The sequence below is a fragment of the Ananas comosus genome, linkage group 3 (assembly GCF_001540865.1).
Source record: "Ananas comosus cultivar F153 linkage group 3, ASM154086v1, whole genome shotgun sequence".
In the NCBI taxonomy this organism is placed as follows: domain Eukaryota; kingdom Viridiplantae; phylum Streptophyta; class Magnoliopsida; order Poales; family Bromeliaceae; genus Ananas; species Ananas comosus.
In genome coordinates, this window is record NC_033623.1 from 2,379,557 (window position 1) to 2,407,116 (window position 27,560).

The 27,560-nt window shown below is 35.2% G+C and overlaps 3 protein-coding genes and 1 long non-coding RNA gene across 7 annotated transcripts; 3 read left to right on the plus strand and 1 right to left on the minus strand.

Annotated features, from left to right (window-relative positions):
- Nucleotides 4,772-8,494, plus strand: LOC109707101 (CDT1-like protein a, chloroplastic). 2 transcript variants are annotated; one of them, XM_020228186.1, is made up of 7 exons: nucleotides 4,772-5,146; nucleotides 5,433-5,552; nucleotides 5,680-5,914; nucleotides 6,074-6,700; nucleotides 7,292-7,493; nucleotides 7,591-7,681; nucleotides 8,067-8,494. In XM_020228186.1, exons 1-7 carry the CDS (start codon nucleotides 4,797-4,799, stop codon nucleotides 8,122-8,124), a joined length of 1,683 nt encoding a protein of 560 aa, XP_020083775.1. In that variant the 5' UTR covers nucleotides 4,772-4,796; the 3' UTR covers nucleotides 8,125-8,494. The 2 variants fall into 2 exon arrangements, with proteins under 2 accessions (XP_020083775.1, XP_020083776.1); XM_020228187.1 differs by lacking the exons at nucleotides 7,591-7,681; nucleotides 8,067-8,494 and having other exon boundaries at nucleotides 7,282-7,449.
- On the plus strand, nucleotides 8,823-20,454 carry LOC109707427 (electron transfer flavoprotein subunit beta, mitochondrial). The gene is made up of 5 exons (XM_020228668.1): nucleotides 8,823-8,845; nucleotides 9,214-9,310; nucleotides 10,875-10,955; nucleotides 15,003-15,097; nucleotides 19,823-20,454. The coding sequence occupies exons 1-5, from the start codon at nucleotides 8,823-8,825 to the stop codon at nucleotides 20,046-20,048; spliced, it is 522 nt and encodes a 173-aa protein (XP_020084257.1). The 3' UTR covers nucleotides 20,049-20,454.
- LOC109707624 (WAT1-related protein At3g18200-like) lies at nucleotides 20,404-24,373 on the minus strand. 2 transcript variants are annotated; one of them, XM_020229034.1, is made up of 7 exons: nucleotides 24,291-24,373; nucleotides 22,730-22,792; nucleotides 22,531-22,647; nucleotides 21,860-22,091; nucleotides 21,314-21,472; nucleotides 21,091-21,242; nucleotides 20,404-20,959 (listed from the first exon to the last, which is right to left on the minus strand). In XM_020229034.1, the coding sequence occupies exons 3-7, from the start codon at nucleotides 22,626-22,628 to the stop codon at nucleotides 20,770-20,772; spliced, it is 831 nt and encodes a 276-aa protein (XP_020084623.1). In that variant the 5' UTR covers nucleotides 22,629-22,647; nucleotides 22,730-22,792; nucleotides 24,291-24,373; the 3' UTR covers nucleotides 20,404-20,769. The 2 variants fall into 2 exon arrangements, with proteins under 2 accessions (XP_020084623.1, XP_020084622.1); XM_020229033.1 differs by lacking the exon at nucleotides 24,291-24,373 and adding an exon at nucleotides 22,878-23,315.
- LOC109707625 lies at nucleotides 21,272-23,894 on the plus strand. Of its 2 annotated transcripts, none has more exons than XR_002215552.1 (3): nucleotides 21,272-21,431; nucleotides 22,004-22,103; nucleotides 23,744-23,894. It is a non-coding gene; the product is annotated as an uncharacterized LOC109707625 (long non-coding RNA). The 2 variants fall into 2 exon arrangements; XR_002215553.1 differs by lacking the exon at nucleotides 23,744-23,894 and adding an exon at nucleotides 22,502-22,944 and having other exon boundaries at nucleotides 21,277-21,431.

A 27,560-nucleotide genomic window follows, 5' to 3' on the forward strand; every position in this document is an offset into this window, starting at 1 on the left:
CAAGTTGTTTTCAATGATGCGGCTTCCAAATCGACGATCGGCTCCGTTAGACTTGATCTACACTATTAAAAATATTTGGAAACTAAATTTCATAATTTTTCGACATCATTTAATTAACTAGTGATCAAAAGGTCTCAAAATTGATAATTTTAATGGTAGATATGATGCGTTTGTGAATTTAACGGTGTAAAACAATCCAAATCTGATGAAATTTTTATAGAAAATTCTTTTCACTATTTAAAGTAAGATCAGTATCCCTGATCTTAAATTCAAGTTTTTTATCATTATGTTTTAGGAGATTTTTATTTTCAGCCGTTCATTTTTAAACTACTCGTTTGTTAGGTAAATGATGCCGAAAATTCATGAAATTAGTTTCCAAATACTTTTAATAGTGTAGATCAAGTCTAACGGAGCCGATCGTCGATTTGGAAGCCGCATCATTGAAAACAACTTGGTAGCACGGAGGCCTCCGTGCCACCGATATATATTATGCTACTACACTATTGATAATCCCAAGCGCTTGGTGCTATCGAGTTTTCGACCGTTGAATGAAAAGATGTGCAGTTAGGATAATAGTGGTCCCTTAAGTTTGAGTGGGTGGTTAATTGAATAGTATAATCTAATGGGTGGAAATGATCAAAGGGTAGATATAATGGCAGAAAACTTGATAGTACCAAGAGCTTGGTATTATCGATAGTATAGTAGACAGACTCTCTCTCTCACTCTATATATATATATATATTAAAGGTGTCCATGAACCGGGTCGGAACTGGGCATTGATATTCTATTTCAGTACTCTAAAATTAAATGGGTAGGAAAAAATATATATGTCCTGCCCATTTAACTTCGGATCAGGTCCATTTCTGGGTACTTAAGTTATTAACATACCCTTCAAATCTATTCAAGCGAGTTTGGATAGTGACTAGCTGTATACTAACCGCTTAAAATTGGGTACGGGTTGGATCTAGATCAGCTACGAGTAACCACATGCACATATTTTTTATAGACTCTTAAATAGTTTATGGACAAACCATAAATCTCTTTCTGTAGAAAACTCGCGTTTTAATAAGTGGCACCCAGTCAGAGGGATCGGAGGAGTAGAGAGAGCGGCTAGAATTTGATTTCCTTTTTCTTTTTTCTTTTTTTTCACTTCTGTTTTAACTCCAACAATAAATATTGTTTAGAGAGGAAGATGCGAGCACTAAACACAGCCACTAGAACTAAAAAAATCAGTAAAAAATAATTAAAAAGGAGAAGACTAAACATGACAGCTAAGTTGTACTAGAATGAAAATACACGAAGACCCATCATCTATAATTCTAATTAAAATTAATCTCTCAACTTTATTTTTTTTTAATTTACTATTAGGTATTTTACCGGGTCTTGGTCCGGATTCTGACCCGGTTCCAGATTTGCAGAAGTATTCGGACCCATCATTTGAAAACTATTCCGAACCTTATTCATTAAAATGTCAGGTTCAGATTGAGTCCAAATCGAATATGAATATAAAATATCCGAACTCATACCTGAAATTTTAATAGTTTTTTCATCCGCATGTTATTCATTTTTTATCGGGTCTGATTCGTGCCTGAGTTGGATATAGCATATCACGTAGTTGGGATAGCTTTAGTGTGTGTGTATATATATATATATATATATATATATATATATATATATATATATATATATATATATATATATATATATATAAAATACTGTAGCTGCTATTTGTGGCCTAATTTACTGGAAAAATCCGAATTCGGCCCAAATTTATATCATGTTTTGATCCCAAAATCGTGTGGTTGAATAACATACAGATTGAGGGCCTCTTTGGGATTATAAGGTGTATACATCAGAACAATTTGAACAATTACTTGTTTCCAAATAGCTATCTAAAATATAGAAAACATTAATATTTTTTATGAAAACTTTTGAAAAAATTTATTGATCGTCTAAGATCAATCAATTTAAACGACTAACAACATTAGCAAATGGTGAAAAAAAAATAAAGAGGAAAGAACACACTCCACTGACATAGAAGAGTCTTCTTAATGTTAAAAATCACGTTTAGAGATGAAATCGATTGTGGTTATCGCGTTTAATTTTGAACAATAAGTTGAATTTTGAGATAAATGGTCCTGTTATACTGTTGACATGCATCTTTTACTATTTTTGGCCATTTTGACCACTAATAATAATTTTAAATTTATGAAATATAGATATAAATGGTTAATTATAGATTTTTATTATTTAGTTTACTATTTGCAAATGCACAAAAGTTCACCCTTATATATAATTTAGTTTTTGATTAATATGAAGATTTAATAAAACAATCAGCCCAATATGTGATGAGAAATTTTTACGTGTGCTCGCATTGCACTGCGCACTGCGTACACTTAAAATTATAGAAAAATATTACTTATACACTCCATATAGGTGTGCATTTTACGCATCTGAGATTTGAAGGTGTAAAAATCTAATGGATTTTTATAATTATAATTTAAATCTGAGTTGATTTTATAATTAAAATTTAAGACATACAATTAAATTTATAATTTGAGTTTAAAATTTAAGTTATACTCATAATAATTGAAATTAAATTGTAAAATAAAAGTTCAACATAAAAATTAGAACATTAATTCAAATTTATTCATAATTTGAATTTATGATTTGAATCGTATTTTAATTTACTATTTGATCTTAAATTCTAAATTCAAATATGAATTCGCAATTTGAATTAATATTTAATTTAAATTAAAATTTGAGTTTAAATCACAATTCAAACTGAAACTTTTGAATTCATAATTCAAATTCGAAGTTCAAACTGAAACTCGTTATTGAAATTAAATTTAAATAGCAACTTAAATTTGAATTCGGCTTTCAACATAAAAATTTAAATTTTAAATTCAAGTTTCAAACAATAATTTGCATTTATAGTTTGGAACAATTTGAATTCAAAGTTTAAGTTGAGGTTCTTAGGTAAAAATAATTTGATTAAAATTTAAATTTAAATATTTTAGTTTAAAATTTAAATTTAAAATTTGAATACTAGAGTTCAAATGTAAATATAAATTAAAATTTAAGAACTAAATTTAAATATAAATTCACATATTTGAATTTAAAAATTTTATATTGAATTTGAATTTGCAAATAAGATTCAGAATGTAAAATTAAATTAATGATTTTAATTCAAATTTAAAGTAAAATACAACTTTAAAAATAAATCAAAGATTAAATTTAATACCAAATATAAATTTCTTAGCTAAGTTCTTTACTTTCGGTGAATTAGGGTTTAGGATTTAGGATTGATTTTGAAATTTTTTGGACCAAATTAAAAAAAACATGAGATTTAGTTGTAACTCAGTTTTGTAAAATAATTTTTATATTCAATTTCATAAGCTAAACGATCGATAAAACGTCACTTTTCAAAATATCATTTTTGGTGTTTCGTTTTAGATGTCTTAATTTTGGCGAACCGAATATGCTCTTAATCGAACCGGACCGGGGCCGATACGGGGGCCGCGGCACCTCTCCCTAGGGCTGGCAAACGAGCGAGCCGGCTCGCGTTCGACTCGTGTTCGGCTCGATATTCGGCTCGCTCGAGCTCGACTCGAAATTAAATGAGCCGAGCTTGAACAAAATAAAAGGCTCGAAATTCATTTCAAGCCGAGCTTGAGTATTACTCGGCTCGTTCGAATTAGGCTCGAAAAGCTCGAAAAGCTCAAAAATATATATATATATAGGCTGGGGCTACTATACTCATATGAGTATAGAGTCCTTTGTACTCATAAGTTTTCGACCGTTCAGATGAAAAAATGTACGGTTAGGATAAAAGTGGTTACGGTTAAATTGATAGTGGGCCCCCTAGAATTGAGTGGGTGGTTGGTTGAATAGTATAATCGAATGGGTGAAAACAGCCAAAAATTTATGAGTACAATAGACTCTATACTCATCAAAGTATAGTAGCCAAGCACTCTCTCTCTCTCTCTCTCTCTCTCTCTATATATATATATATATATGCATTAAGATAACCCCATATTACAGTAGCCATGTTGCCGGCTAAATTGCCTTTGGATGATAATTAATCATCACTTCTTTCTGTCTGATTCTATTTCTTTAGATTGTGTTTGTCATCATAGCTTATTATACATTAAATTTCTAAAACTAAAACAATTTGAAAGCAAAAATGAAAATATTATTTGATCAATAAAATATGGCTAAACTCAAAATCAACAAAGAAAACATCATTAATCAATAAACATATGTAGATATACTAATGTTGCTTGCGATTTATAAAAATTCAAATATTCCAACTCAAGTCGAACGTTATTTGAGCAACATAATATGGGTAAAATATGAAAAACAAATTTATACATGACAAGGATTCGTTGCGATTACAACTGAAGGCTAGAAAATTGTTGAACAACTGCAAAATAGTTGGCTACGAAGTAGCAGACCATCCAAAACTTATGTAGGTTTTGGCGTTACAACTTCAGCAGAGAAATGAAGAGCTAGGTTTANACACCGGTTTGAACCAATTTGAGATGAAAACCAAAACCGGTTCAGATTTCTTCTGTAGACCGGTTTCACCCGTGCACACGTGGCCCATCACGCGGGGAGTGACGTGGCCACACTCCCAAGCTTTCCCGCCATTTCCCTTCCCGCCAAAACAAAGCTACACAACACCGCTCCCTCCTCATTCCCGCGGGAAACACGCCCCTTTTATATCCCTTCCCCTCCCCCTTTCCCCCCGCGTCGCTCAAATCCCTAATTTACCACCGCAACCCCTCCCCCAAATGGAACCCCTCGCCCCATCGCCATCGTCGTCGTCGAAGAAGCCTCCGATCGATCCCTCCCCCGCCGCCGCCGCCGCCGCCGACGACGACGGCCGGATCTGGACCCCGGAGAAGCCGCCCCAGCTCCCGCGGCGGAGCCGCAACCGGAGCCTGGCCTTCTCGGTGAAGGAGGTGAAGCAAGCAGCCCTGCAGCTACAGAGGCCCGAGAAGGGATCGGGATCTGATGCCGCCGGTGCAGATCTCGGTCGATCCGACGATGCCCTCTCGTTCGTGGAGCGTCAGCTGCGAAGGGAGTCCGATCGCAGATCGAGCCCGTTGAAGCCCAAGCCGCAGATCAAGCTACCGGAGAAGTAAGATCTTCGATCCAATCGATCTTGCAATAGATTTAGCGATTTTAGACATACATATAGGTTATCTGATGCCAGTTTGATGTATTTCTTCAAATTAGTTTGATTAAATTGGATACTTTGTATCTTCGGATTGTTAATTAAGTTTTTCACTCCAGTTTTTACTATGTTTTGCATTTTTTAGATCAATTAGAAGAAAAAGTTCAATTCTTTGCGTACAAAATTTTGATTGGCAAAATATGTGGTTCTCGATTCTCCATTGAAAGTAGCTAATTTATTGCTGTTACAGATACGAGATACTGTGCGAGTTTTTCAATTCTATGGAAAGCTCGATCCGGTTGCTTCGCCTGAAGGGATCCATGTTGACATTTCCAAACATCTGTACTAGTATTCAGCATTTGACTGAGAGGTGCTTTTATCTCTTCACTTGGCCAAATTAGTTATTTTGATTCATTTATAACTAAGCACATAGGAAATGATCGAGCTTTTACTTTACCGATCTTTCTAAAGAAATTAGTCTTAATTGCTGTGTTTAGGAGGTTTACTTACGAGCATTTAGCGCAAATTAAGCACATATTATCCGAAGCCATTTTGATCAAGAAGGTGCTTTTGCGCGATGAGACAACTTGCTGCATGAAGCCGGAGCTTCAGATAACTCTGCAGCTTGAGGCTGTAGGGAGCAATTCGAAGCAGAAGGGCGAAACTGGATATTCAATTTTGAGGAGGCTCTTCAGAGAAAGGCTTGTAGATTTCTTCAAAGAACATCCAAAGGTATCGATATTAGCCTCTTTCGACTCTCTTTTAAAAATTGAAGTTTTTGTTTTCCAGGTCTCTTCTTAGTCTATGTAATTTCTGCAACTTATTAAGTCGGTTTTAAGTCGCCGATTACAGAAGTAGGCGTTTTTGTTAATTGTGAATCGGTGCTTGCAGGGGAATGAAATTCCAGTAGCGGAGTTGCCACATCCGTTTAACCGATCAAAACCAAGTGAAATTGCAACATCAGAACCAAGAGCCATCACTGATTTGCAGTTTGCAGAATCGCCTTCTATTTCTTCTTCCCTGCAGCAACCTGTTGTTCTGTCTCACATGTCTCAGTCTTTCCGTAAACGGTTTTCTCAGAAGAAAGATGCATTACCAGATTCATGTACGACATCTTTCGCATGTATCAGAAGTGCTTCTCAAAGAGATGATCCTCTGGTTTCTCTGCTTCCATTGTCTAAACAATCTGCTCCAAAACCACCTGTGATTACAAAATCATTGCAGAGTTCTCCCATTTCATTGAAAAAAGTTGAGGGTACCCCTGCCAAGGTCGTCTCTACGCCAATTAGGCTAATGACCGCTACACCAGATCTCCAAACACCGAAGAGATGTTATACAGATAAAGGTTTTGATTCTCCCCAACTGAAGAAGGTACCGAAGCGATCAGCGCGAACTAAATTATTCAACACACCGACAAAGAATGTGGAAGCAAGGGAAGAGGAGGAGGAAAACAGAAGTTCCAGCAATGAAGATCATGATGATATCCTGGGTTTTCTACCAAAGACTCTGTTACAATCTGTAAGTGCTCTCTCTTACTAAGGAAAATTCTTTGTTATGTTTTTGATACTTTCTTATGCAATTGTTGTACGGATATTGTTCCTGGTTGGAACCCTTGTATTGTATTGATTGCGACGCTTAGGACGTACAGGGGAAACTCTGTCCGTTCGGCGGTCTGTCGGCGTGCCCGAATCCGGCCAAATAGGCGGGGGCTCGGGGCGTGACATTCTTTGTGTACTTACTTTTTTCGTATTTGTGGGCAAGTCTTTACTACAATAGATCTTTGTTTCATAAGCGATGATTTGGATAATGGCATGATTTGGGTTGGTTTTGGAAATACTCTAATTACATTTAGTTTACTGGTCTCCGTTACTTCATGTCTCATGCTCACTGCATCTGGATTGTTTGGTTCTTTTAGGCTCCAATGAGTTGAATGAGTTGATTTTCAGTAGTGATTATTAACTGTAAACTTAACTAAATTGTTGAAACATTCTCATGTATTTAGATGCATTCCATCCTATAAGAGTTTTTCATCATATGTGTTTCCTAATAGTTTAATGCACCTTCCTTTTAGCGAAATCAGAAGAAACATGACATTTTAGCTCCCTGCAGATAAGAGAGAAGGAAAGGAAAGCTTTGGAGGACAAACAGGCCGGAGCTGCTGATATTGTTAGACGGCAGAAGTTGTTAGCATCCTTGCCTGGTACTTTTGACATGATCTTACTTATCTATCAGTCACTGAATCGAACAGTGATGACAAAGCAGGAACTTATTTATAAGATAATTGCGAGTCACTCAAAAATAGCTGACAGAGGTAGGGTCATTCATCTGCAAAATATTCATTTGCATGTCTTTTGCATATAAGTCAACTGTTATTGAGAATACAGATCTTTTTTTTTTGGGATTTCTAGGTGAAGTTGAAGAACAGTTGAAACTGTTGCAAGAACTTGTTCCAGATTGGATCTCCGAAAAGACGGCACTTAGTGGAGATCTTCTCTGCTGGTGAGCTTACTGAACTCTCTATGTTCATTTTGCCGCAGTTCGAAATTGCGAGATATTATTAGTATGATTTATAAACTGGTTGTTATCAGATGAAAAATATGTATCAGTGTCCTCTGCTGTCAAGATCTAGTCTTCAGAATTTGAAGTCAAATAGATCGAAGTTGAATATATGGAAATTGAGCTTGTCAAAGTAGTTAATTTTTAATATATTCTTTGCTGAGTAATCACACATAATTACCTGATGTGGGACTAAATCTAAAATTTTTATCCCACTTAATCATCTGGAGAAGTTTACCTACAAAATTATTTTGTTCAAGTATCTCTCTGGATTAGTAACCTTGTTGTTCTGACAAACCATAATTAATCCCTATATTCTTGTTTTCAGTGTTAACATGATAGCGAGTGCGGATGAGATTCGACAAAGACTAGTAGAAGCTGAGTAGAAGGAGAATGTCCCTTGGAATTGGGATACTAAGAAAAGCACATTGCGTGGTCATTTTGTGTGTCATTAAGCAGCTTTTTGCCTCACAAAATCTGGAAGTAGCAAATGGAAGCTGCAATTTACATACATTATGCCGAGTACAGAGATTTTTGCGAAGCTCCCTCAATGCTCGATCTTATATTGTTCCCATCGGATTTTATGTTGCTTTTTAGAAGTTAAATGTTGTAAATAAACCATTCTCACTCTTGATGCGTAAAAGCATTGCTTTTCCTGGTATTGTGCTCATTGGAGCTCCTTGTTGAGTTAACATATTCTTCTAATGAGAAATCTTATCCTGCAAAGCTACCGAAATTGTCCAGGAATATTTATCAGAATCGAAGCACATAAATTTGCTGTGGATCACTTGAACCATGCCTTTATTTTTGCACAATGCAAATCATTTTGCAACTCCAGAAGAGTATGTTGAAATAATCACTAGGAGGCAGTAGCGATACAATATTTCAGTAGCAAATTATGCTTTTGGTAACTGGTTGTTTGGTTGTTCGGAGTCTTGTAATGACGCATGTGACAAGTGCATCTGTAATTTTATCCCAAGAATCTTTGGTTGCAAGGATTAAGAGTGATGTTTAATATATAACCAACAGGTTAAGGCTTTTTTTGATATATAAATATCTTAATTAGCATAATGTTAGAGCTACTATGGCTTTTGGAAAGCAAAAAGTGTTAGTGTTTTCGCTTTTGGTTCTTGAATTAAGAATTATATAATTGGGATGATAGTGGTCCACCTTAGAGTTTAGTGGTCTTCTTAAGATAATAATAGTCAATCCAAATGTCAAAATGGTCAAACCGGGTTGGCCAAGGCTATAAAATTGAAAGCACCAACTCCCTTATACGCTTTGAAAGATATAAGTAGCTCTTCTCTTAGCATATTTATTTTAATTTACTTGATTATGGTATTGGCAATACCTCAAATGGATATTAAATTGCCCTTCAAGTTTTTTTTATGATAAAATAAACAATTCATAAGTGAAATATACTATTTAATCATATTTATGAATATCAAGGCTCTTCAAATAACTAATAATTACAGACTCATACTCGGCCCCCTCCTCCCCCTCTCCGTCGCCAAGATCCTCCGCGCCCTCGCCCAGGCCGAGAACCCCGGCCTCCTCATCCTCGGCAAGCAGGTTAATGGGTTTTTCTTTTTCTTTTTTTTTTGGCCTTAATTCTTGGTTTTTTCTGAGCTAAAGGTGGGATTTTGGGAGATGGGTAGTGCTTGTTCTGATCGAATTGTGATCCTTTTTGCTGTTGTTGGAGATGAGGGGTCTGTGTTGGCATGATGATATATCCTTGTTATTTGATTCTAGTTGCAAGGTGATATATTGCTTAGAATTTTTTTTTCTTGGACAAATTTGATGTGATTATATGGGCTGGCCGTTTCAAGCGTCACACTTTACATTGACAACCCGTTCTTGAAATCCGAGATAGTTGAACTCGATGAGAGTAGCAAAAGAGACGATCTCATCCTCGCCAAAATGGTGATGGATTTTTTGCTTTTTTTTGGTTTTTTGAGCTAAAGGTGGGATTTTGGGAAATGGATAGTGGTTGTTTTGATCGAATTGTGATCCTTAGCTGTTGGAGACGAAGGGCATTGATAAAAAATGACTTCTTGCTTTGTGGGTATGTGTTGAGCATGATGATATATCCTTATTATTTGATTATATTTTTGAGGTGATGTCTTGCTTATAATTTTTTTTGGACGAGTTTAATGTAGTTATATAGGCTAGCCGTTTCAAGCAGCACACTTTACATTGACGATGAGTTCTTGGAAGAGTTCTAGTGTATCCGGGGTGGATTAATCGGATGAGAATAGCAAAAGAAACGACTTCATCCATGCCAAACTGGTGATGGATTTTTGCTTCTTTCTTTTTTCCGGTTTTTTGAGCTGAAGATGAGATTTGGGGAGATGGGTAGTGCTTATTTTAATTGGATTGTGTTGTTCTGATAGGATTTGTGTTGAATCTCTTGGACTCATGGAGTTTGGATTTAAGCACTTTGTCGTAATAATGGCTGTTTCGTTTGTGGGTCCCTGTTCACATGCTAATATGTTCATGATTTTCTTCTATTTTCAAGATGAGCTTTTCTTATAATTGAGAAAATCTAATGTAATTATTATGGGTGGCCGTTTCGAGCAGCACACTTTATATTGACAATCCATGCCTTTGGAAGATCACTAGTGTATCCTAAATTAAAATAATTCAATGAGGTTACCTGTATAATTCTACCCCTCTTTGACGTGGATCATATTGAAACCAATTGGGCAGGAACTTCCCCAAAAGTTTGTGTTTGGTGCACTCATGTCATCTCATGCATTCTCTTTGTTGTAGTTTCATCCAAATTTGTCTTCTTGGGTAAGTGTTTATCTTTGTCAAGCTGAAATTCTATCTCTGGCTACTTTTCACGAATAGGCCTTTTATGTTTTTCTGCTAGTTAATGTATCAATGTCGTAGAAGATTGTCATAGTTTGCTTATTCTAAGTTTTCTCAGATTTTAACTTACCAACTTTTTTTCCTCACATTATAACTCAATTGCAGTTCCATTATTTTGCATGAGAGAAATCTGATGCTATTCGCAATTGATCAGTATCTGTAATTTGTCATTCTGTGATGCTTTTCATAGTTATAGTACATTACTAATTTGCTTCTTAATAAGCATGCTCCTTTGACTGTTTCTTGTACTTGGTCTTCATAGGCAATTGATGATGACTGCAACCAAACAGGACAAATGGTAGCCGGACTGCTTAAGTGGCCACAAGCAACCTTTGCCTCAAAGGTCGGTAATAATATAGAACACTATTTTACGATTCAAGCTCTCTTTGACATCCTGCTTAAGACCAAAAGACCTCTCGAGAAAACCTATCTATATGAAGTTCAGTATCCTCAACTTGCATTTAAATGCACCTATGAGTTATGAAATTCTTAACTAAGTCGTTTTGCTTACTTCCTTAGTTCCTTAATGCTGTTCCTCAGTGAAATTCTCTGTAGATCCTCTATCATCTTCCCATTTTCTACCAGTATAAAGAACCATATAGGAAACGGAATAACCTTTCTTGGCTTGTGACCAAATTGGTTCTTTGACACAATTTTAACTCAGCTTGAGTCATGCTTAAGCAGTTTCATCGCAAACTTTTGTTGCATGGCTCATGATTTTTGACTTTTTGTCCCCTTGTAATAAGTGTAACTTTCAATATCATGCTTTTTCTTAGAAATTAGTGGTATTATATTTCATCTCCATTCAAAGATCATTTTATTGTTCTAAGAATAAGATCAAGAAAATCTGTTTGCTATTTTAGTATTTTATTACAACTTCTATCTCTATCGAAATGAGTAACCCTAATCTTATGTGCAAATATATAATCAAAAAAAAAGAAAAGTAAAAAAGCATTGGTACAAGGAGGTTAACCTAATTTTTTATGGTTCGCCTAAGGTATTACAAAAATAGATATGTGGTTGGAAAACTTTTTCAACCTCCTATTTGAGGAATTGATAATTTAGGTAATCTTGCATGTCAGGAGGCCATAGACTGACTAGATCTACCAACACGATTTTAAAAGGCACTCTAGATGATACTGTACTATTAAACCCAAGGTGGTTACAAGTTACTTATTATATCATATATCCTTATGTAGGGAACTTGTAATGTCTCAAAGACCTTTAGATAGTTAACCATCGAGAATATAATTCTCTTTCACAAACTAATTTATGTTGGGTTAAGGTGCAAAAATTAGGGCATGTTTGTCTTGGCTAGAGCTTTTTAAGAGATGGTAACAGAGCTAATTAAAGGTGCCTAAATAATTTTTCGATGTTCAAAAAAGGCGTTCTAGCCTAGGCGGTGTGGTGATTAAACTGCACGACTTGCATGATGCGATCCTATATGCGGCCTGCCTTGTATTACGCGGGCGTATAGGCGGCCGCATGCGGTTTTCAAGTAACAAGTTCGTTTACCGGTTGGATTTAGACTTTGATTGGAGCCTATTCTCTTTCTCGGATTCCTCTTTTGCTCATCTCCTTCAATTGTCTTTCTCCTCTTCTCTTGAGCCCTAATCTAGCTACAGCGTTGAGCTAGAGCGGGAGTGGCAGCTGGAAAGGCATGGCAGCCGCACTGGCCAGAGGAAGCGAGGGTAGGACTGGAAGCGGCAGTGGCCAGTGGGAAGGAAAGAGTAACGGAAGGAAAGGAGGGAAAGAAAAGAATGGGACTGAAGCAAATTTCAAGTTTTGATTGACAACAATTTTGGTATTTTATTCATGGATTAATTTCATACAGGTCCCTACAAACATAATGAAAGGAAAATATATCCCTACAAAGTTCAATTTTCATATGTTATCCCTGCAAAAATCCTAACGTTTTTATATATCCCACTGGTTTGTTACCATTAAAGCACTGTTTATTTTTTAACAGCAAATAAGTGAAATGACCTCTTTGCCATCACAAATATGTCCTCCAAAAGCCATATCAGTTATAATCATGCAAAAATTCCCTCCCCAAAAAAATTCAGTGGTCATCTTCTTTCTCTTCTTCTTCCTTTTTAAAATCCAACCCATTCCACTATTGTTGCAACCTCTTTTCTCACTCCTTATCTCCTAATCTTTTTTATTTGAGCCAAAAAAAAGAAAAAATCATTGAGAAAATTGAATGGAAAAGTAACACGCGTTTGATATGGGTGAAGCAACACCTGTCGTGGATTAATGGAGATGGGTTCGAAACTAGCATGAAGAAGAGAGGAAGAGGAAGTGGAGAAGAAGAAGAGTTTCCATTGCTAGGGTTTTGATTGAGAAAAGAAGGTATAATATAAGAGGGGTAAAAAATGTCAAGTTATCTCATTGGCTAACCATGGTTAAGTATTTAACCTATGGTTAACTAAAATTTTTTAACAGATTCTAATGATAGGGACATATTTGAAAACATTAGGACTTTTGGAAGGACAACATATGAAAGTTGAACTTTGTAAGGATATATTTACCATTCACTATGTTTGCAGGGACCTGTATGAAATTAACCCTTTATTTATATTGATCGAGAAGGGAACTAAACAGTGGAGAAAAAAGAGCAATGGGAGGAAAGAAGAGAAAAAAAAGAAGAATGGGGCCGAAGCAAATTCAAGTTTTGTTTGAGGGCAATTTGGGTATTTTATTAATAATGCTTAAAGTTGTAGCTGTGTCTTCCGCCTTTCTCCAATGCAAAGGCTCCACCCGTGTAGGTTTTGCCCACCGCAATATTTGTGGTCCCCATTTGCAAAAGTTGTGCATATAATTCTTTTCCAATTGGCCTATAGGCCCATGAACACAGTCCAGTTTCAAAGCAGCCGGGCCAAACATCTACTATACTATTTTCACTTGGCTGTTTGTTTGCCCAAAAGTCACTGTAGAGTAGTCAAAATTTAATAATTACATTTTAATGCTTTCAATAGTACTTGTGATTGTGATTTAGTGTAAGTGACTTTGGACCTATTAAGGGCAAAGTCATTTACACCCAATTATTGGCTGAAAGAGTAAGTCTTATTGTCGTGTCCAACTTTCGTCAAACCAAACAACGAATTGTTAGACTTGAACTGCAAATTGCGTTCAGCCCTCCAATTAAATTGAATCGAATGCCTTCTTAGCATATTTCAATTTCAATAGACTTTGTGGTTTTATACTTTTTGTGAAAATTGACCCTCTAACTGGAAATTTGAAGCTATATACATTAGATGAAAGGTTGGAATTGAAAGTAGAGAGAAGAAACATAAGGAAAAAGAAAAAAAAACAGAAGAGAAAAACATATTTGAGTTAAGAGTTGTGGAAAGATGAATTCTTCTTGAGTTTTCATTCGTTTGAAACATCCAATATAGTCTCATTTAACAAAGTTCCAAAAGCTCTATGCACTAAGATAAATCATAAAGAGTCTTGCTAAATAGGTTAGTAATGATATGTGGGAGTTCAGTCCTTTGGGGAGCAAACTACAGATCCTTATGTGTTTGTGATTTCCAAGCTGCGGATGTAAAATTTGAATTCTGTAAAACCTGTATCTATAGTCAGATTAGAAGAAACATTTATTGCTATATTTTGTTCGTCCAAGGAACTTCAATTGGATTACCTGGGATATATTATTTCTACATTTAGGTTTCCTCTAAACTTTGCAAAAATTTCAAAGATAAACAACTATCACTACTGACCATTACCTGTTGCCCAGTTGCTACCTATGTTGCTGCCATTCTTTCCAACGTTGGTCGCCACCAACGTCGCAACCTATGTAGGCTACAATCATTGTCTCCAACTACTATTCTCCTTGGGCACCACTCTATCAGCTAGCCACCACCATAGTTGGCCATTATCATTGCTAGTTAGCCGCTACTATCATTGGTTATTGCAAATGGAAGGATAGTGGTTGACAATGATGGTGGTTGACAATGGTGGTGATTAATGGTAGGCAGTGGCCGATGAAACTGATGTTCAATAGTTGCAATCATCTTGGTGGTGGGTGGTGGCTGATGGTAGTGTGTTGTAGTGATAATATCGGTTGGATATGTTGGTGGGTGGTGGCTAATAGTGTGGGAGGATGGAGTTGTTTTTTGGTTGCGCTAGAGGGCGGTACCAAATGGTGATAATGGTTAATGATATTGATAGTGGTAGTTGATGAGTGTTGGCTAAGGATAGTATTGCTTATTGTGATTGTTGGTCTCAAAAAGAGAGGTGGATTATAAACTTTTATAACTATTCTCTTTTTTTCTACATGTGTGCCTATTAACTAATCAACTTACCTACAAGCTTGCAATCTTATTTGGAATTATATACTCATGCCAATTGTAGACTATGCATAACTTCTTGTTTTGCCCTTTAGTAGGTAATATTGGATAAGGAAAAACAAGAAGTAACAGTTGAAAGAGAGGTGGATGGCGGCCTTGAGACACTTTGCTTGGATTTGCCAGCAGTAATAACGTAAGTTTCACGTTAACTTTCCTTTGTTGTTCATTGTTTGTTGTGATTGAATTGTCATCTACCATTTTGAAGGAAATTAAAGTGCCATTTCATAGTTATGCCTTAATTTTCTTTTGTTATAAAAGTATTTTGCTTCTCTATTATTGTTTGTTGTGATTAAATTGTCATCTACAATTTTTAAGGAAATTAAATTACCATTTCATCTTTGCAACCAAATGATATGATTAAAGGGTTTAATGTTATACTAAAAATGAAAAATGTTATACTGAAAATGAAAACATTTTTTTTGTAGGCAAAATAATTTCTCCAGTCTACCTATTGTAATTTAATTGTTTAATAATTCATTATTGGAATCATGATTGAAGATCCTCATGATCTTTAGTCATGATGTTGCTTGAATCTTTAGAAAATTGAGTTCTAAAATGGACCCCTGTGTTTGTTCCCTCTATAGCAACCGCTACGGACGCCATAGTGGCCGCTATGATCCCAATCAAGGTTTAAAGTGCCGTCCCGTGCCATATAGCACGGAGCGGCACGTACTGTGCCACCAAAGGTGGCATGGTACAGGGAGGGTCTCGGACCCCCCCCCATACCGCNGTAGAATTCCTCCTACTAAGGGGATAAAACTTCAGTGGTTGCCCCTGATCTGCAACCGTGTATTAGTTTTAAGGGTTAATTCCATACAGATTCCTACAAACATAGTGAATTATAAATATATCTTTATAAAGTTCAACTTTCATATATTGTTTATGTAAAAGTTCTAATATTTTCAAACATATTTTTCTGGTTTGTTACTGTTTATTTTATAAGTGAAATGACTTTTTTGCCATCACAAATATGACCTTCCAAAAGTCTCAACTGTTAATTGAAAAGGGGTGAAGAGGTACACCTCATTAACTAGCAAGGATTAAGTATTTTACCCAAGGTTTAAAGTGTTGTACCGTGTGGTACGGCACGGGGCGGTGCGTTCTGTGCCACCAAGAAGGTGGCACGGTACAGGAGGGTAGGGGTCACGGACCCCCCTCCGTGTTGCAGTACACAGCGCTGTGCCGCACGAGACAGAGTGGCACGACGCAGCGTACCATGGCACAGTACCGTGCCGGCACTGTGCTTTTTTTTTTTTCTTTTTTTTATTTTTGTTTTGTTCTTTGGGATATCCAAGGCATTCTGGGTACTCCACTCCCACTCCCAAAGACATTTCAAATCGAAAATTTATTTATTAGGTAAGTCAAAAAAATTATAATTTAATTTTTTTTTGTTTATCAATATGCAGACAAAAGATTTGTCCGAGCCCTCTACTTCTACCATAGATATCTATTTTTTCTTCACAAATTATTTTATCAAAATTTATCACACCACGAAATTTTTGGCGAATTCAGGGAACAAAATTGAACTTAATAAACAAATTTTGAGCCACATCGAACATAAAATTTTATTTTTGCGCTAGAAGATTGAAAATACTAATAAAATTAAGAGTTAAATTAAATCAATTGATACTTAAATTTATTTAATTTATTTGTCATATAATTTATTGCTTAATTTTTTTATATAGATCTACTAATTTTTTGAAAAAATTAATTAAAAAATATTTTTTTCAAATACTTTTAAAAATAATTTTTTCAAATAATTTTTAAAATTATTTTTTTGTATTTTATAAAAGAAAGACTGTAATATGGTCAAAAGAAAAAAAGATGTCTTTGTATTTTAAAAATTTTAATCTGTAAAAATTTTTATTCGGCATTAGGTATAATTGTACTTTACATACAAAAAAGCTTACAAATATGTTAATTGATGAGTATAGTAAGCTATACATAGCAAATATTCATAATTATTTGATTAAATCTTTCAAAATAACATTATAAGAGTTTATTGGAACCAAAAAAACTGAAATAAGTCCGTGCCAAAACGTGCCAGTAGGAGGTCGTGCGTATCCTTCGGTACGCAAGTGTACCATGTGTCGGTACGGAAGCGTGCCGGTGAGGCGGTGACGTACCGTGCCAGGCAGACAGTGGCACGCCCCAATGCCACGGCACTTTAAACCTTGATCCCAGTATGCTATATTTGGTTTTTAATAGTATAGCGCTTGCTCATTAAAACCTCTTTAGCAGCCTGTCATGAGCTAAGTGATTTTTCTCGTAAAGTCTGTGCAGCGCTCGCCTTCCTGAGCGAAGATGGGCAAGCTTTGCTCTCTGTTTGCTCTTGAACCAAAACGCTCTATGAGAAAGTGCAAAAGAGCGAAAAGAGAGAGATAATGCTTCTGTGAAAAAAATTTAAGTACTTCTTTTATTTAGAAAACAGAATACAAGTACAACTCTCCCTTGCTTACTTTGGCCTTAACCAATGAACACACCACAAACAGCCTAGAAAACGGTAAAGAGAACCCTTGAGTTGCCCATGGCCCTTTTGCTTCTGCTGGGTAGTTTTCTGAGGCATTAATTCCTGTAGTTCCGTGATGTTTCGTCTCTCGCAGAAGTTGTTGGAACAATGCCCCTTGGGCTTCCACATTTCAGTTTGCGAAGCTGGTCGGGACATGAGTTGAAATTTTTCAATGTTCCTAAGAGGTCGCCATAGTGGCCAACTGGCCATAACGGCCGCTATTTAGAATGCTGGTCTTTGAGAGTAACCTTATTCATAAAACTTTGATATGTCATCAAATTCACTCAACAAATTTTGAGATGGATCGACAAATAGTTAACTATCAAGTTGTGATCTCAATCAATGAGATTTAAAATGTTTTTTGATAGGGTACCGTTACCGGAAACAGTAAGGGTTAGAGAATGTTGAATATTAGGAGTATGTCAATTCTAGGGTCCATACTGGCCCAGATATTGCTTGACTCATTTAAAGCCCTTGGTACAATAGGATAATTAAACTGAAGGCCTATACTGGATCTAAAACTGTTGTTCTTAGGACCCTAAGAAGCCTGTTGAAGGCCTGATTGTCTCGACTGCAAGCTAGTCCTGGCCCTTCAGCAACTATAATTACGGAATCTGATTTTGTGGTTTTAAAGTTGTTTCTATGTCTTACTATGGTATCATATGTCCCGACTCCCGAGACAGAAATTGAGGTGTTTAACTTTCTGTCAAAATCTTAATTTAGTTATTATTATTGTTTTTACGTCTGCAGAAATTAAACATGTAGAAATTGAGTTCCACAATTGTAACGCCACCAATAGTCTCACATCGGATGGAAAATGGAAAATCAATTCTGATTTGGAACATAAGAGGCCTCCATGCTAGTAATAATAACTGGGTTTAAGCATTTTGGCCAGTTGTTTGAGTCCAACGAGTTATTATTGCTAGCAGGTAGGGTCGTTTCAATTGGTATCAGAGACGACAAATACCAGCTAGAAGTGTGAGAGCTAAGTGTTATACGGGGCAAAGTACTACACAAACGGTTTTAGTGGGAGCCACCTCTAAAATCTCACATTGCCTGATAATTCTGGTCTGTCTGTAATCTAGGTTTGGACTTGATGAGGACGTCAAGGTTTAAACGGGGGAGTCTGTAACACCTCCAATAGTCTCACATCGGATGGAAAATGTGTTCTGATTTGGAATATAAAAGACCTCCACGCTAGTAATAATAACCTGGCTCAAGTATTTTGGGCCGATAGTTTGGGCCTAACGAGTTATTGTTGCTAGCAGGTCGGGTCGTTACAGTAATCGAAGTCCTTGATAGTTGTGGGATAAGATGCTCATTTCTCTATGGTGTGTCACTGTCATAAAATAATAGTTTTCAAGCGCTGATATGGGCATATAATTTGGTACCCAAGTTTGCGATTACATGCTTGACTAGTAAAAATTGCGGAAGAAAAAGGACTAATAAGGTGTTAATTTTTAGCTCTGTCATATGATGGATGTACTTCTTGGCTATCAAATATGGTAATCTATTTAGAGCTCTTATTGCAAGCAGCCTTTCCTTATCTCTTTCCTTGATAGGGATGCAAACAATGCTTGTATACAGTAAGTTAACAAGACTGTTTCTTGGTTGACTGGTGAAGTGGAGAAGTTCCTCCTTTTTAACTATATCATAGGAAGTTCATCAAGATTTTGTAGGTAACCTTTTGGCTCATCTATTGTGGGTATCACGCTAGTAAGACAATGTGTTTGGTCATTTCTTCTCACCCCTCTTGCGGTAGTAGAGGCGATCCTCTTTTTTAAGGCCATCTCTATTTGTTCATTGCCATTCCTTATTTTTTTCCTCTAGTTACAGATGATTTCCAATGTAGAAGGTTGTGACCTTTCAGTTTTGTCATCTTGTTTCCATATCTGTGGAAATTTTGAAGTCCTACCTAGTGGTATGAGCTTAAGACATGATCGTGGCTTCAATATTAAGAGAATATCATGGAAGCTATTAAACATAAGAATCTATCTCGAGCCTTTTATGTTTAGTTGTGCTATAGCTGACCTCGTGTTGCCATATATGGCTTAATTGATTATGATGATGGCTATGATTTGAACAAATAAATTAGAACTGAAACTCCAGAAATTTTTTTTTTTTTCATATTCTATCTGTTTACTGTTTCATAGTATGGTTTTCTCCTCTATCAAAATACTGATGACTTACACAGATTTCAGTCAGAAATTGAGGCCCATTATGATGTTCATGTGTTTTCAGTTGAGTTTTCGGCTGTCTGGATCCTTGAATTTAGTGTATTGGAAGTCGATATTTTCAATCAGATTAATTAATTGCTACTGTTGATCATTATGTTAATGATTTTTGCAGCACCAATTTGAGACTAAACCAGCCAAGATATGCAACACTTCCCAACATAATGAAGGCAAGATCAAAGGTTATTAAAAAAGTCACTCCACAAGAACTGAATGTGGAGATAAAGTCGGACTTAGAGGTGGTTGAAGTCACAGAACCACCTAAAAGGAAAGCGGGTGTTATGGTTTCTTCGGTGGATGAGCTCATCGACAAGTTGAAAACTGAAGCTCGTGTCTTGTAGGAAATATTTGCTATATTCATTTACATTGAGTTGTCCATGTTGGCATTTAGGAGAGCAGGAAAATTTGAGCTTAGCAGTCTTCTAAGTAATATTTGCATGAGTTGCTGCATGTAAGATGTCTTTTCAGAATTTCTGAAAATAAATCAAGAAGAAAATAGTTTTCACGCATGCTCTCACTTAGTTTTCAACCTTTGAGTTCCCTTACTAGTTACAAGCAGCCTAGCAGATAGAGTTAGGTTCTATTAGAAGCTCATTTTCTTGTTACACCATAGCAATTTTTCTGAGCGAGCTCGGAACAAGTTGTGAATGGGGATGAGGTATGCACAATAAAAAATGCAATACATATACTTTCATGTAACATCAACTTACTGTTACTTTACTAATGCAAATGATTACAAATGATTTACTTCCATGTATTCACTGCTCTTGTTTTTATTGTTCTTGTAGATCACCTATCCTTCTCTTGTAACTCAATCCTTTGTCCTCAATAAGATTTTAGCACTTGAAGAACCACCACAAGATAATCAGTTGCATAAGAAACAATGGATGATTACAATAGAAAGCAATTGCTTGTCATGCATCAATAGAAAGTGAGAAGGTGAGGGTGGAGAAGCAGAAAATAAGCACATGTGCAAGAATTTGTAGCAAAACTACATGTGCTATAGTTGAATTTCATGGTTAATAAAATAGAGATGAATTGCAATTATGGGTCACTGGGGCATTAGACAGCATAAAATTCCTTCATCTCATCTTTCTCACCATTATTTGTAGCTGAAACTTCACGTGCTCCGTTTTGTTTATCGTAGGTTGAATCTGGTTGTTTTTCTGCTTGTTCTCTGCATTCTTTATCTCTTTCTTTGCCCCATAGAACCAAGTAGAGGCCAACAATGACTATAACCCCTCCCATAATGCTGGAAAAAAGAAAACGGAGAATTTATATATCTAAACTTCTTGTCACTTGCATTTGCATATTCATGTCTTAGTACACATTACAATATTTCCTTTTTTTCTTGCTAGAAAGCTTGAGTTAATATGTTTATACCTTCCCATGTACAATCTTTCTCCGAAAACGAAGTAAGCTAAAAGTGCCACCATTATTGTTGAAAGGGGATTGAACATAGTCACAAAAACTGGTCCTTTTTCCTCGGTGCACCACAATTGGATAAAGATTATCAACCCAGAACATACCACTCCCTGCAAAATTATTTTTTGTAATAAGAATCAATTGTAAGAGATGAAATTTACTGTAGTCTCAAGTTGCATACGGAGTATATGATGCTCCAAAATTTGATGTCAAATCCAATAATCCATGCTGATGTCTTCTGCTCGACAAATGCAGTGAACACTGCTGATTGTGCTCCTCCGACGAAGCTCATCCATGTGGTGAGTGAAAGTTGTGCTGGGTATCTTTTTAATGTGAATGCCTGTAATGTTAATGAAGGATCAAAAAAAAAAAAAACATCTTTAAAAAAAAAAAATTAACTGATGAACATCTTAGTTGTGCTTGTGCAAATGGTACAATTAAATGACTCAATAGGAGAAAGCTTGTTCCAGTTAACTAGTACATGCTAGTGATTCCTGTTCCCTTTTCTTTGTTCAGTTTATGTTTATTTCTAATTCAGAAGGATGTTATTTACTCATTGGTGTAATTTCTGTTCTCTAGCTAGTTTTCCATTGTTCTGTTATATCTTGTACGATTGTAACTCATGTCGCATTTAATTTGCCACATAGTCAGTTAATTCTTCTTCAGTATAAACTACCACACAGCTTTTTTTATGCATTATATTTGGATGACCTTTTGAGTCAAATACCTGCATGATATACCATATGGACCATGTGATGCAGCTTGCTACTGTTAGAATGGATCCCTTCAACCAACTCTTATGAACAGCACTGCTTCCCTGTAAATGGATTAGTGCCCCCCATAAGTTTCTTATTGCGTGCCCTTTGTACAGTGTCATGGTTGTAACACCAGCCAAGGAAACTACGGTTCCTACAATCTTCGCTATCCCGCGAGGACTTTTTGCATCAAGATGCTCCAATCTAAATTAGGAGGTAACAATTGAATTATTAGTGCTTCAGTATTTAATAATTCACTCTATTGATCCATTTTTCTACCTTTTATTGGGACCAGATTGCTCATCTGCTGTAGAACAAGGATGTAGAGTTTTGGATATCGGTGCAAAACATTGAATGATCAGTGCATAGTTTTAATAATGTGTAATATCATGTAACCTTATTTCATATCTGTGCATTGATCATTCAAAACTCAGAATCATGATTGTTTAGTGGATCGGCAGTTTCATCAAAAACTTGAAAACTGGTTTAAGTTTCAGAAAGAAAAGAGAGAGAGAGAGAGAGAGAGAGAGCCTTCTATTTTTGCAAATCCAAGAAAAATGTGGATTTTTTTTTGGATTTTCTTTTGCAGAAGGCTAATGACTTAAATTTAACAGGCAGTGTGTAGGATGTAAAGCGCGCGTACCTAAGGCAAATGGCAGTCACAAATGTCATTGAAGCAATGGTATTGACCATAGAGGAAACAAAAGTTGGAGATGTATATCTTAAGCTTGTGAAGTACATATTAAGAGTTAGGCTGATCCTGTTGTCATAAAAGGTTTATCATCAGATATCAATTATTTGACTTCTATTCAATTATCTGCATTAACTGTTATCGTTCTTACCCTAGAAGTGAAAGAACAAATATCTCTAGGAACAATGCCCATGTAAGCTTTGGTCTCAATTTCCTGTAAAAAAATCATGAAAGAAAGTGAAAAATGTCTCAGTATTCTTCATGGAACTGTATTAAACATTTGTTGTAAACAAACTAACCTTTCAAGGAAATAGGCAAAAGGCAACGTGGCTAGTCCACCGACGAAATGTCGGTACGTAATGAAAACATGGGGGTTCAATCCATGATTGAATGCAGCTTCAGTAATGAAATATAGAATTGTGTAGCCTATCTGTACGAGAGCCATAAGAAAATGTGGTTTATATCTCCTGCATGTTCTTCTGATCTGAGATGTTGCCAATGTCATTATTTTGTATGTAAACTCCTTTTATTTCAATTCCGTAATGGACACCTCTTGCCCTGCTGCTTAAATGGGTTAGTTTAATAGGAGTTAGCTTATGGTTATATAGAGAAGTTGGATTCTTTCTGCTTGATGCGATGCCTCTGCCGTGGCGCTGGGGCATCATGTTCTGAAAATCTCCACTTGAAATGTTAACTGTGGGATGTTCTGCTGTTGGTATTTGGATTCTTGAGGATCTTACCTCTATGGTCAGTAAGTAAAGCAACCGGCTATAGAATCATCATAACTTGCCTGTTTCTGTTTACAAATCATGCCATGACAAGTGTAGATATTCTCTTGTTTGAATCTTTTCTGATTCTCCTTATGCAGATTAATCTTTTGGTAGGAAGCTTGTGTGTACAAACACAATTGATAAATAATATGTTGAATCATTCACTGTTGAACTTGGGTACTAACATTTCTCATAACCATAACTTTAATATTAGGTCTTCATTTCTTTTTCCTAATCTCTGGAAAAGAGTTGTCATTTAATTCGCAGCACTTGCCTAGGACAACAATAGAAATTGCTAAAAGGAGACAATAGACTTGCCAAAATCATCAAAGTGTCATACATTTTCTCTTATATGGGAAGTATGATGAGGATTAACATATTTTGGATCTTTGCAGGTGATGTATAGGCTCATGGAAGACACTGTGAATCCACTTTGTCATCCTCCACTATTCACCACTCTTTATTTAGGTGCATGTTAGCTGATATTGGTCCAATTATAGAATTCTTTTGGATATATAAATATTTTATTCAGCACATCTTTATTTACTCAGAAAGCTTTTAGCATTCAGTAAATGAGTATAATCAATGTTTAGAAACATATACGGTATTCAACTTCAAATAATTCTTTTGGATTAAGATAACTCACTTCTTCAAGTTTTAACCAGAAAAGAAAATTCTCATAGCATATAAGTTATCATCAATTAATATATTCTGACATCCAAAGAGTCTCTTCTTATTACCAAATTACTTGTATTAGCATCTGAATAAGTCCTTGTTGATCTATTAAAGGGATTGATACTACTGCAAATTAGTGACATTCCCATGGGGAACAACTATAGCAAGTAGATGTTGTTCTTAGTGCACTAGATGGGGTAACACATCATGCTTTTTGCTGTTGTATATATTGATGGAGAATCTACTGGAAAAGCTTTGGAGCATCACCTGGTTGAGAAGGGACAGAATGTGCTTCATTCCAATTCTTACTAGAATCCTCTAGCAATGCTGCATCATATATACTGATTTGGTTTGTAAGATAATTTTCCCAGAATTGGGAGCTTCAGTCTTACTATTGGTACCACAATTTGGTAAGCTGACACATCCTCAGAATAACTTAATTTTGTTCTCTTGTCCTCCTTGCTATGGAAGGAAAAATATTCTGAGAATATATTTAAGGACTTTGTTTGGATGTCGGATCAGGTTATACAGAGATCAGTTGTATCGCCGACTGTTCTTAGTGCAAGTATCAAAAGGCTTGGTGGTTGGTATCCGAGGTCCCAGATTTGAAGTCTAGTTGTTTTACATCTCCAGCTAAATTTATTTCTAAAAGAGAAATAAACGAAGCGGGTTGCATGCTATCTTTCTCTCTCTCAAAAAAAAAAAAAATCAGTTCTATTGAGGTTTCTTTGATAATTATTAGATGATGGTCTGGATAATTTGTCTTCTAAATGTTGGAATGGAATTGCTGAAATTCTTTTTGCTCACCTTGAACATGTGTCATGTAACTCATATCACCTGAAGAATAAATAAAGAGAAAGAATAACTAAAGAAAAAAGAGCTTTTTGCTTATTTACTCCTGATTACGAAATATTCTTCTAAATCCAAATTCTATTAGTAAAGCCTAGGGTTTGGGGATACTTGAAGGGATTTTAGAAAATCAATAAGGATATTTTGGTCGATGAAGTATATTAGATATTTTTGAAGTTTTAAAGTATATGTTAGTTATTAGCCCTTAAAAAAAACCCTTTAGTAAAAAAAATTGAGATACACTGGATAAGTTACTCTAGCATGTAAACATGAGATACTCTACTCCCACTCTGTATCCTGGCTCTAGTAATTAATATTTAAACAAATTTTATTATTGTGTACTTAATTTAGCTAGTCTATGTGAGCATTTACCAGACTAATACCTACAAAAAGCAAGGAGATGCTTTCAAAATACCCTTCTATGATTTTTTTTTTTTTTTCCCCATCTCTGTTGTATTGAAATACTCTGTAGTCACTGTTTATTATACTGCAAGTATTTTTCATAATGGCAGATTAAAAATGACATGTGGTCATGCTAAGCCAACTTCAAATACATACAGAAGGACAACATAATAAAGTTGTGGTCTACTTTTGATAACTATTGAAATAGTTTATATAGGGTTTTTTTGCATTTGGCCCCCTTAAATTTTTTTTTTATAAATAGCCCTATCAAATTTATAATTGCAATTTTTGTTCTATCCCTACCACACAGGCGCCACATCACCGCCACGCAAGCTAGGTAGGGAGGGGGTTTAAGTTGAACACGGTACGGTGAATGATTCACCGTGTTCCATACTAATATTTCTCCCCTTTAATACTTATATTTTTTTCGCAGTACATATGTTTTTTCTAGACACGGTAAATCATTCACCGTATTTAGACACGGTGAATGGGTTACTGTGTTCAACTTATTTCAGCACCTCCACCCTTACTTACGTGACCTTTACGTGGCGCCTGTGTAGCAGGAATAAGGCCGAAATTACAATTATAAATTTGGTCAGATTATTTGTGAAAATAAATTTTTTGAGGGGGCCAAATACAAAAAAAATCCATTTATATACTTAGGCCTAATTTGATAATATGGTGGCTAAAACATCTCAGCTTTAATTAAAATAGACCTTCCCAAGTATTAAAAAAGACAAAAATTAAGCTTTCAACCATCAAATTGAGGAACTAAGCCTTAGCACAAGTGCTCTATTAATACTTCCTAATTAAACAACTAATTCACTCAAAAACTACATTACAAAAACATGATCTGATGTAAACAACTAAAAAAACATCGAATCTTATAACAACAAAGCTCCGTTTTTNATTATTAATATGTTGTATTACAAACTGTTTTGTTAATGGGTCACCAAAATTAAGCTTTATTATATATATATATATATATCCCCACAGATAATTAATTTGCACTCATTTGATTATAATTTGGAGAACATTGTGATAAAAACAACTGAGAAGTTTATAAAATTGAAAAGAGAAAATAAAGCTTAATTTTGGTGGCTCATTAACAAACCAGTTTGTAATACGATATAGATTTACCAACATATTAATAATTCATATGTATACCCTGTATATAGGAGTAAATTTTATACCTCTTTCATTCAAGAGTTTACAAAATATTGTCAGATTCTTAGTGTTATTAAAAAAGAAAAAAAAAAATCTACAGATCGAGATCAAATATAAAATAGAGAGCAATTATGAAAGAAGCCTAAAATATTTTCCTTATACTTTAATAGGTGTTTCTTTTTTAACCTGAGATCTAAGTTTATGGGCATCATCTATTTAACGATCACTCAATTTAGCTTAGACAAAGTTTTCACCAACAAACTATATTTCTTCCGACCGTCCCTAGAGCAAGTGACAAAGGGTTTGATGGTTGGTACCCAAGATCCAAGTTCGAATCCTAGTTAATTCACATTTCTAGCTAAGTTTATTTCTAAATGAAATAAACGAAGTGGGTAGCGTGCTATCTATCTCTTTAAAAATAAAATTAAATTACACATCTCAAAAGTAATAAAATATGAAATACACGGTTCATACTTTATTAACACGTCATTCACCAACGCTGAACTATGCATCATCCTATCGTTAACGTACAAATTAAAGTATTCCTAGAAAAGAAAAGACTAAATTACAAAAAAAAAAACTTTCTTATAAATATATATAATTCACTTTTTCACTTTTTCTTTCTATTTTTCAAAAACTTATATTTTATTATCTCAATATCTCAAGCTGTTGCACCGACTGTTCTAGAGCAAATGGCAAAAGACTTGGTGGTTGGTATCCGAGACCCAAGTTCAAATCCTAGTTGATTCACATTTCCAGCTAAGTTTATTTCTAAATGAAATAAACTTTCAAGCTATTGCATTTACTCCTCCTTAATTAAGATTTCATCAGCATTACCGAAAATATTCTTTAAAATAATATAAATAAATTAAAAACTTATTTTTTCTTATAGAAGAAGTAAAGATAATTTAGTCATTTTACTCTCTCTGTTAACGACATACCTCCACTTAAAAACATTTCGTAAATTTTAAAGGGCAAAATATAGATTTTTTAAAATAAAAGAGGAAAAGTGAAAAAACTAATATTTAAAGAAGAGTTTCTTGTAATTAAACCAAAATTATTATTACTTTTTTTTGATAGAGAGATAGGTAGCATGTTATCTGTTTCATTTATTTTATT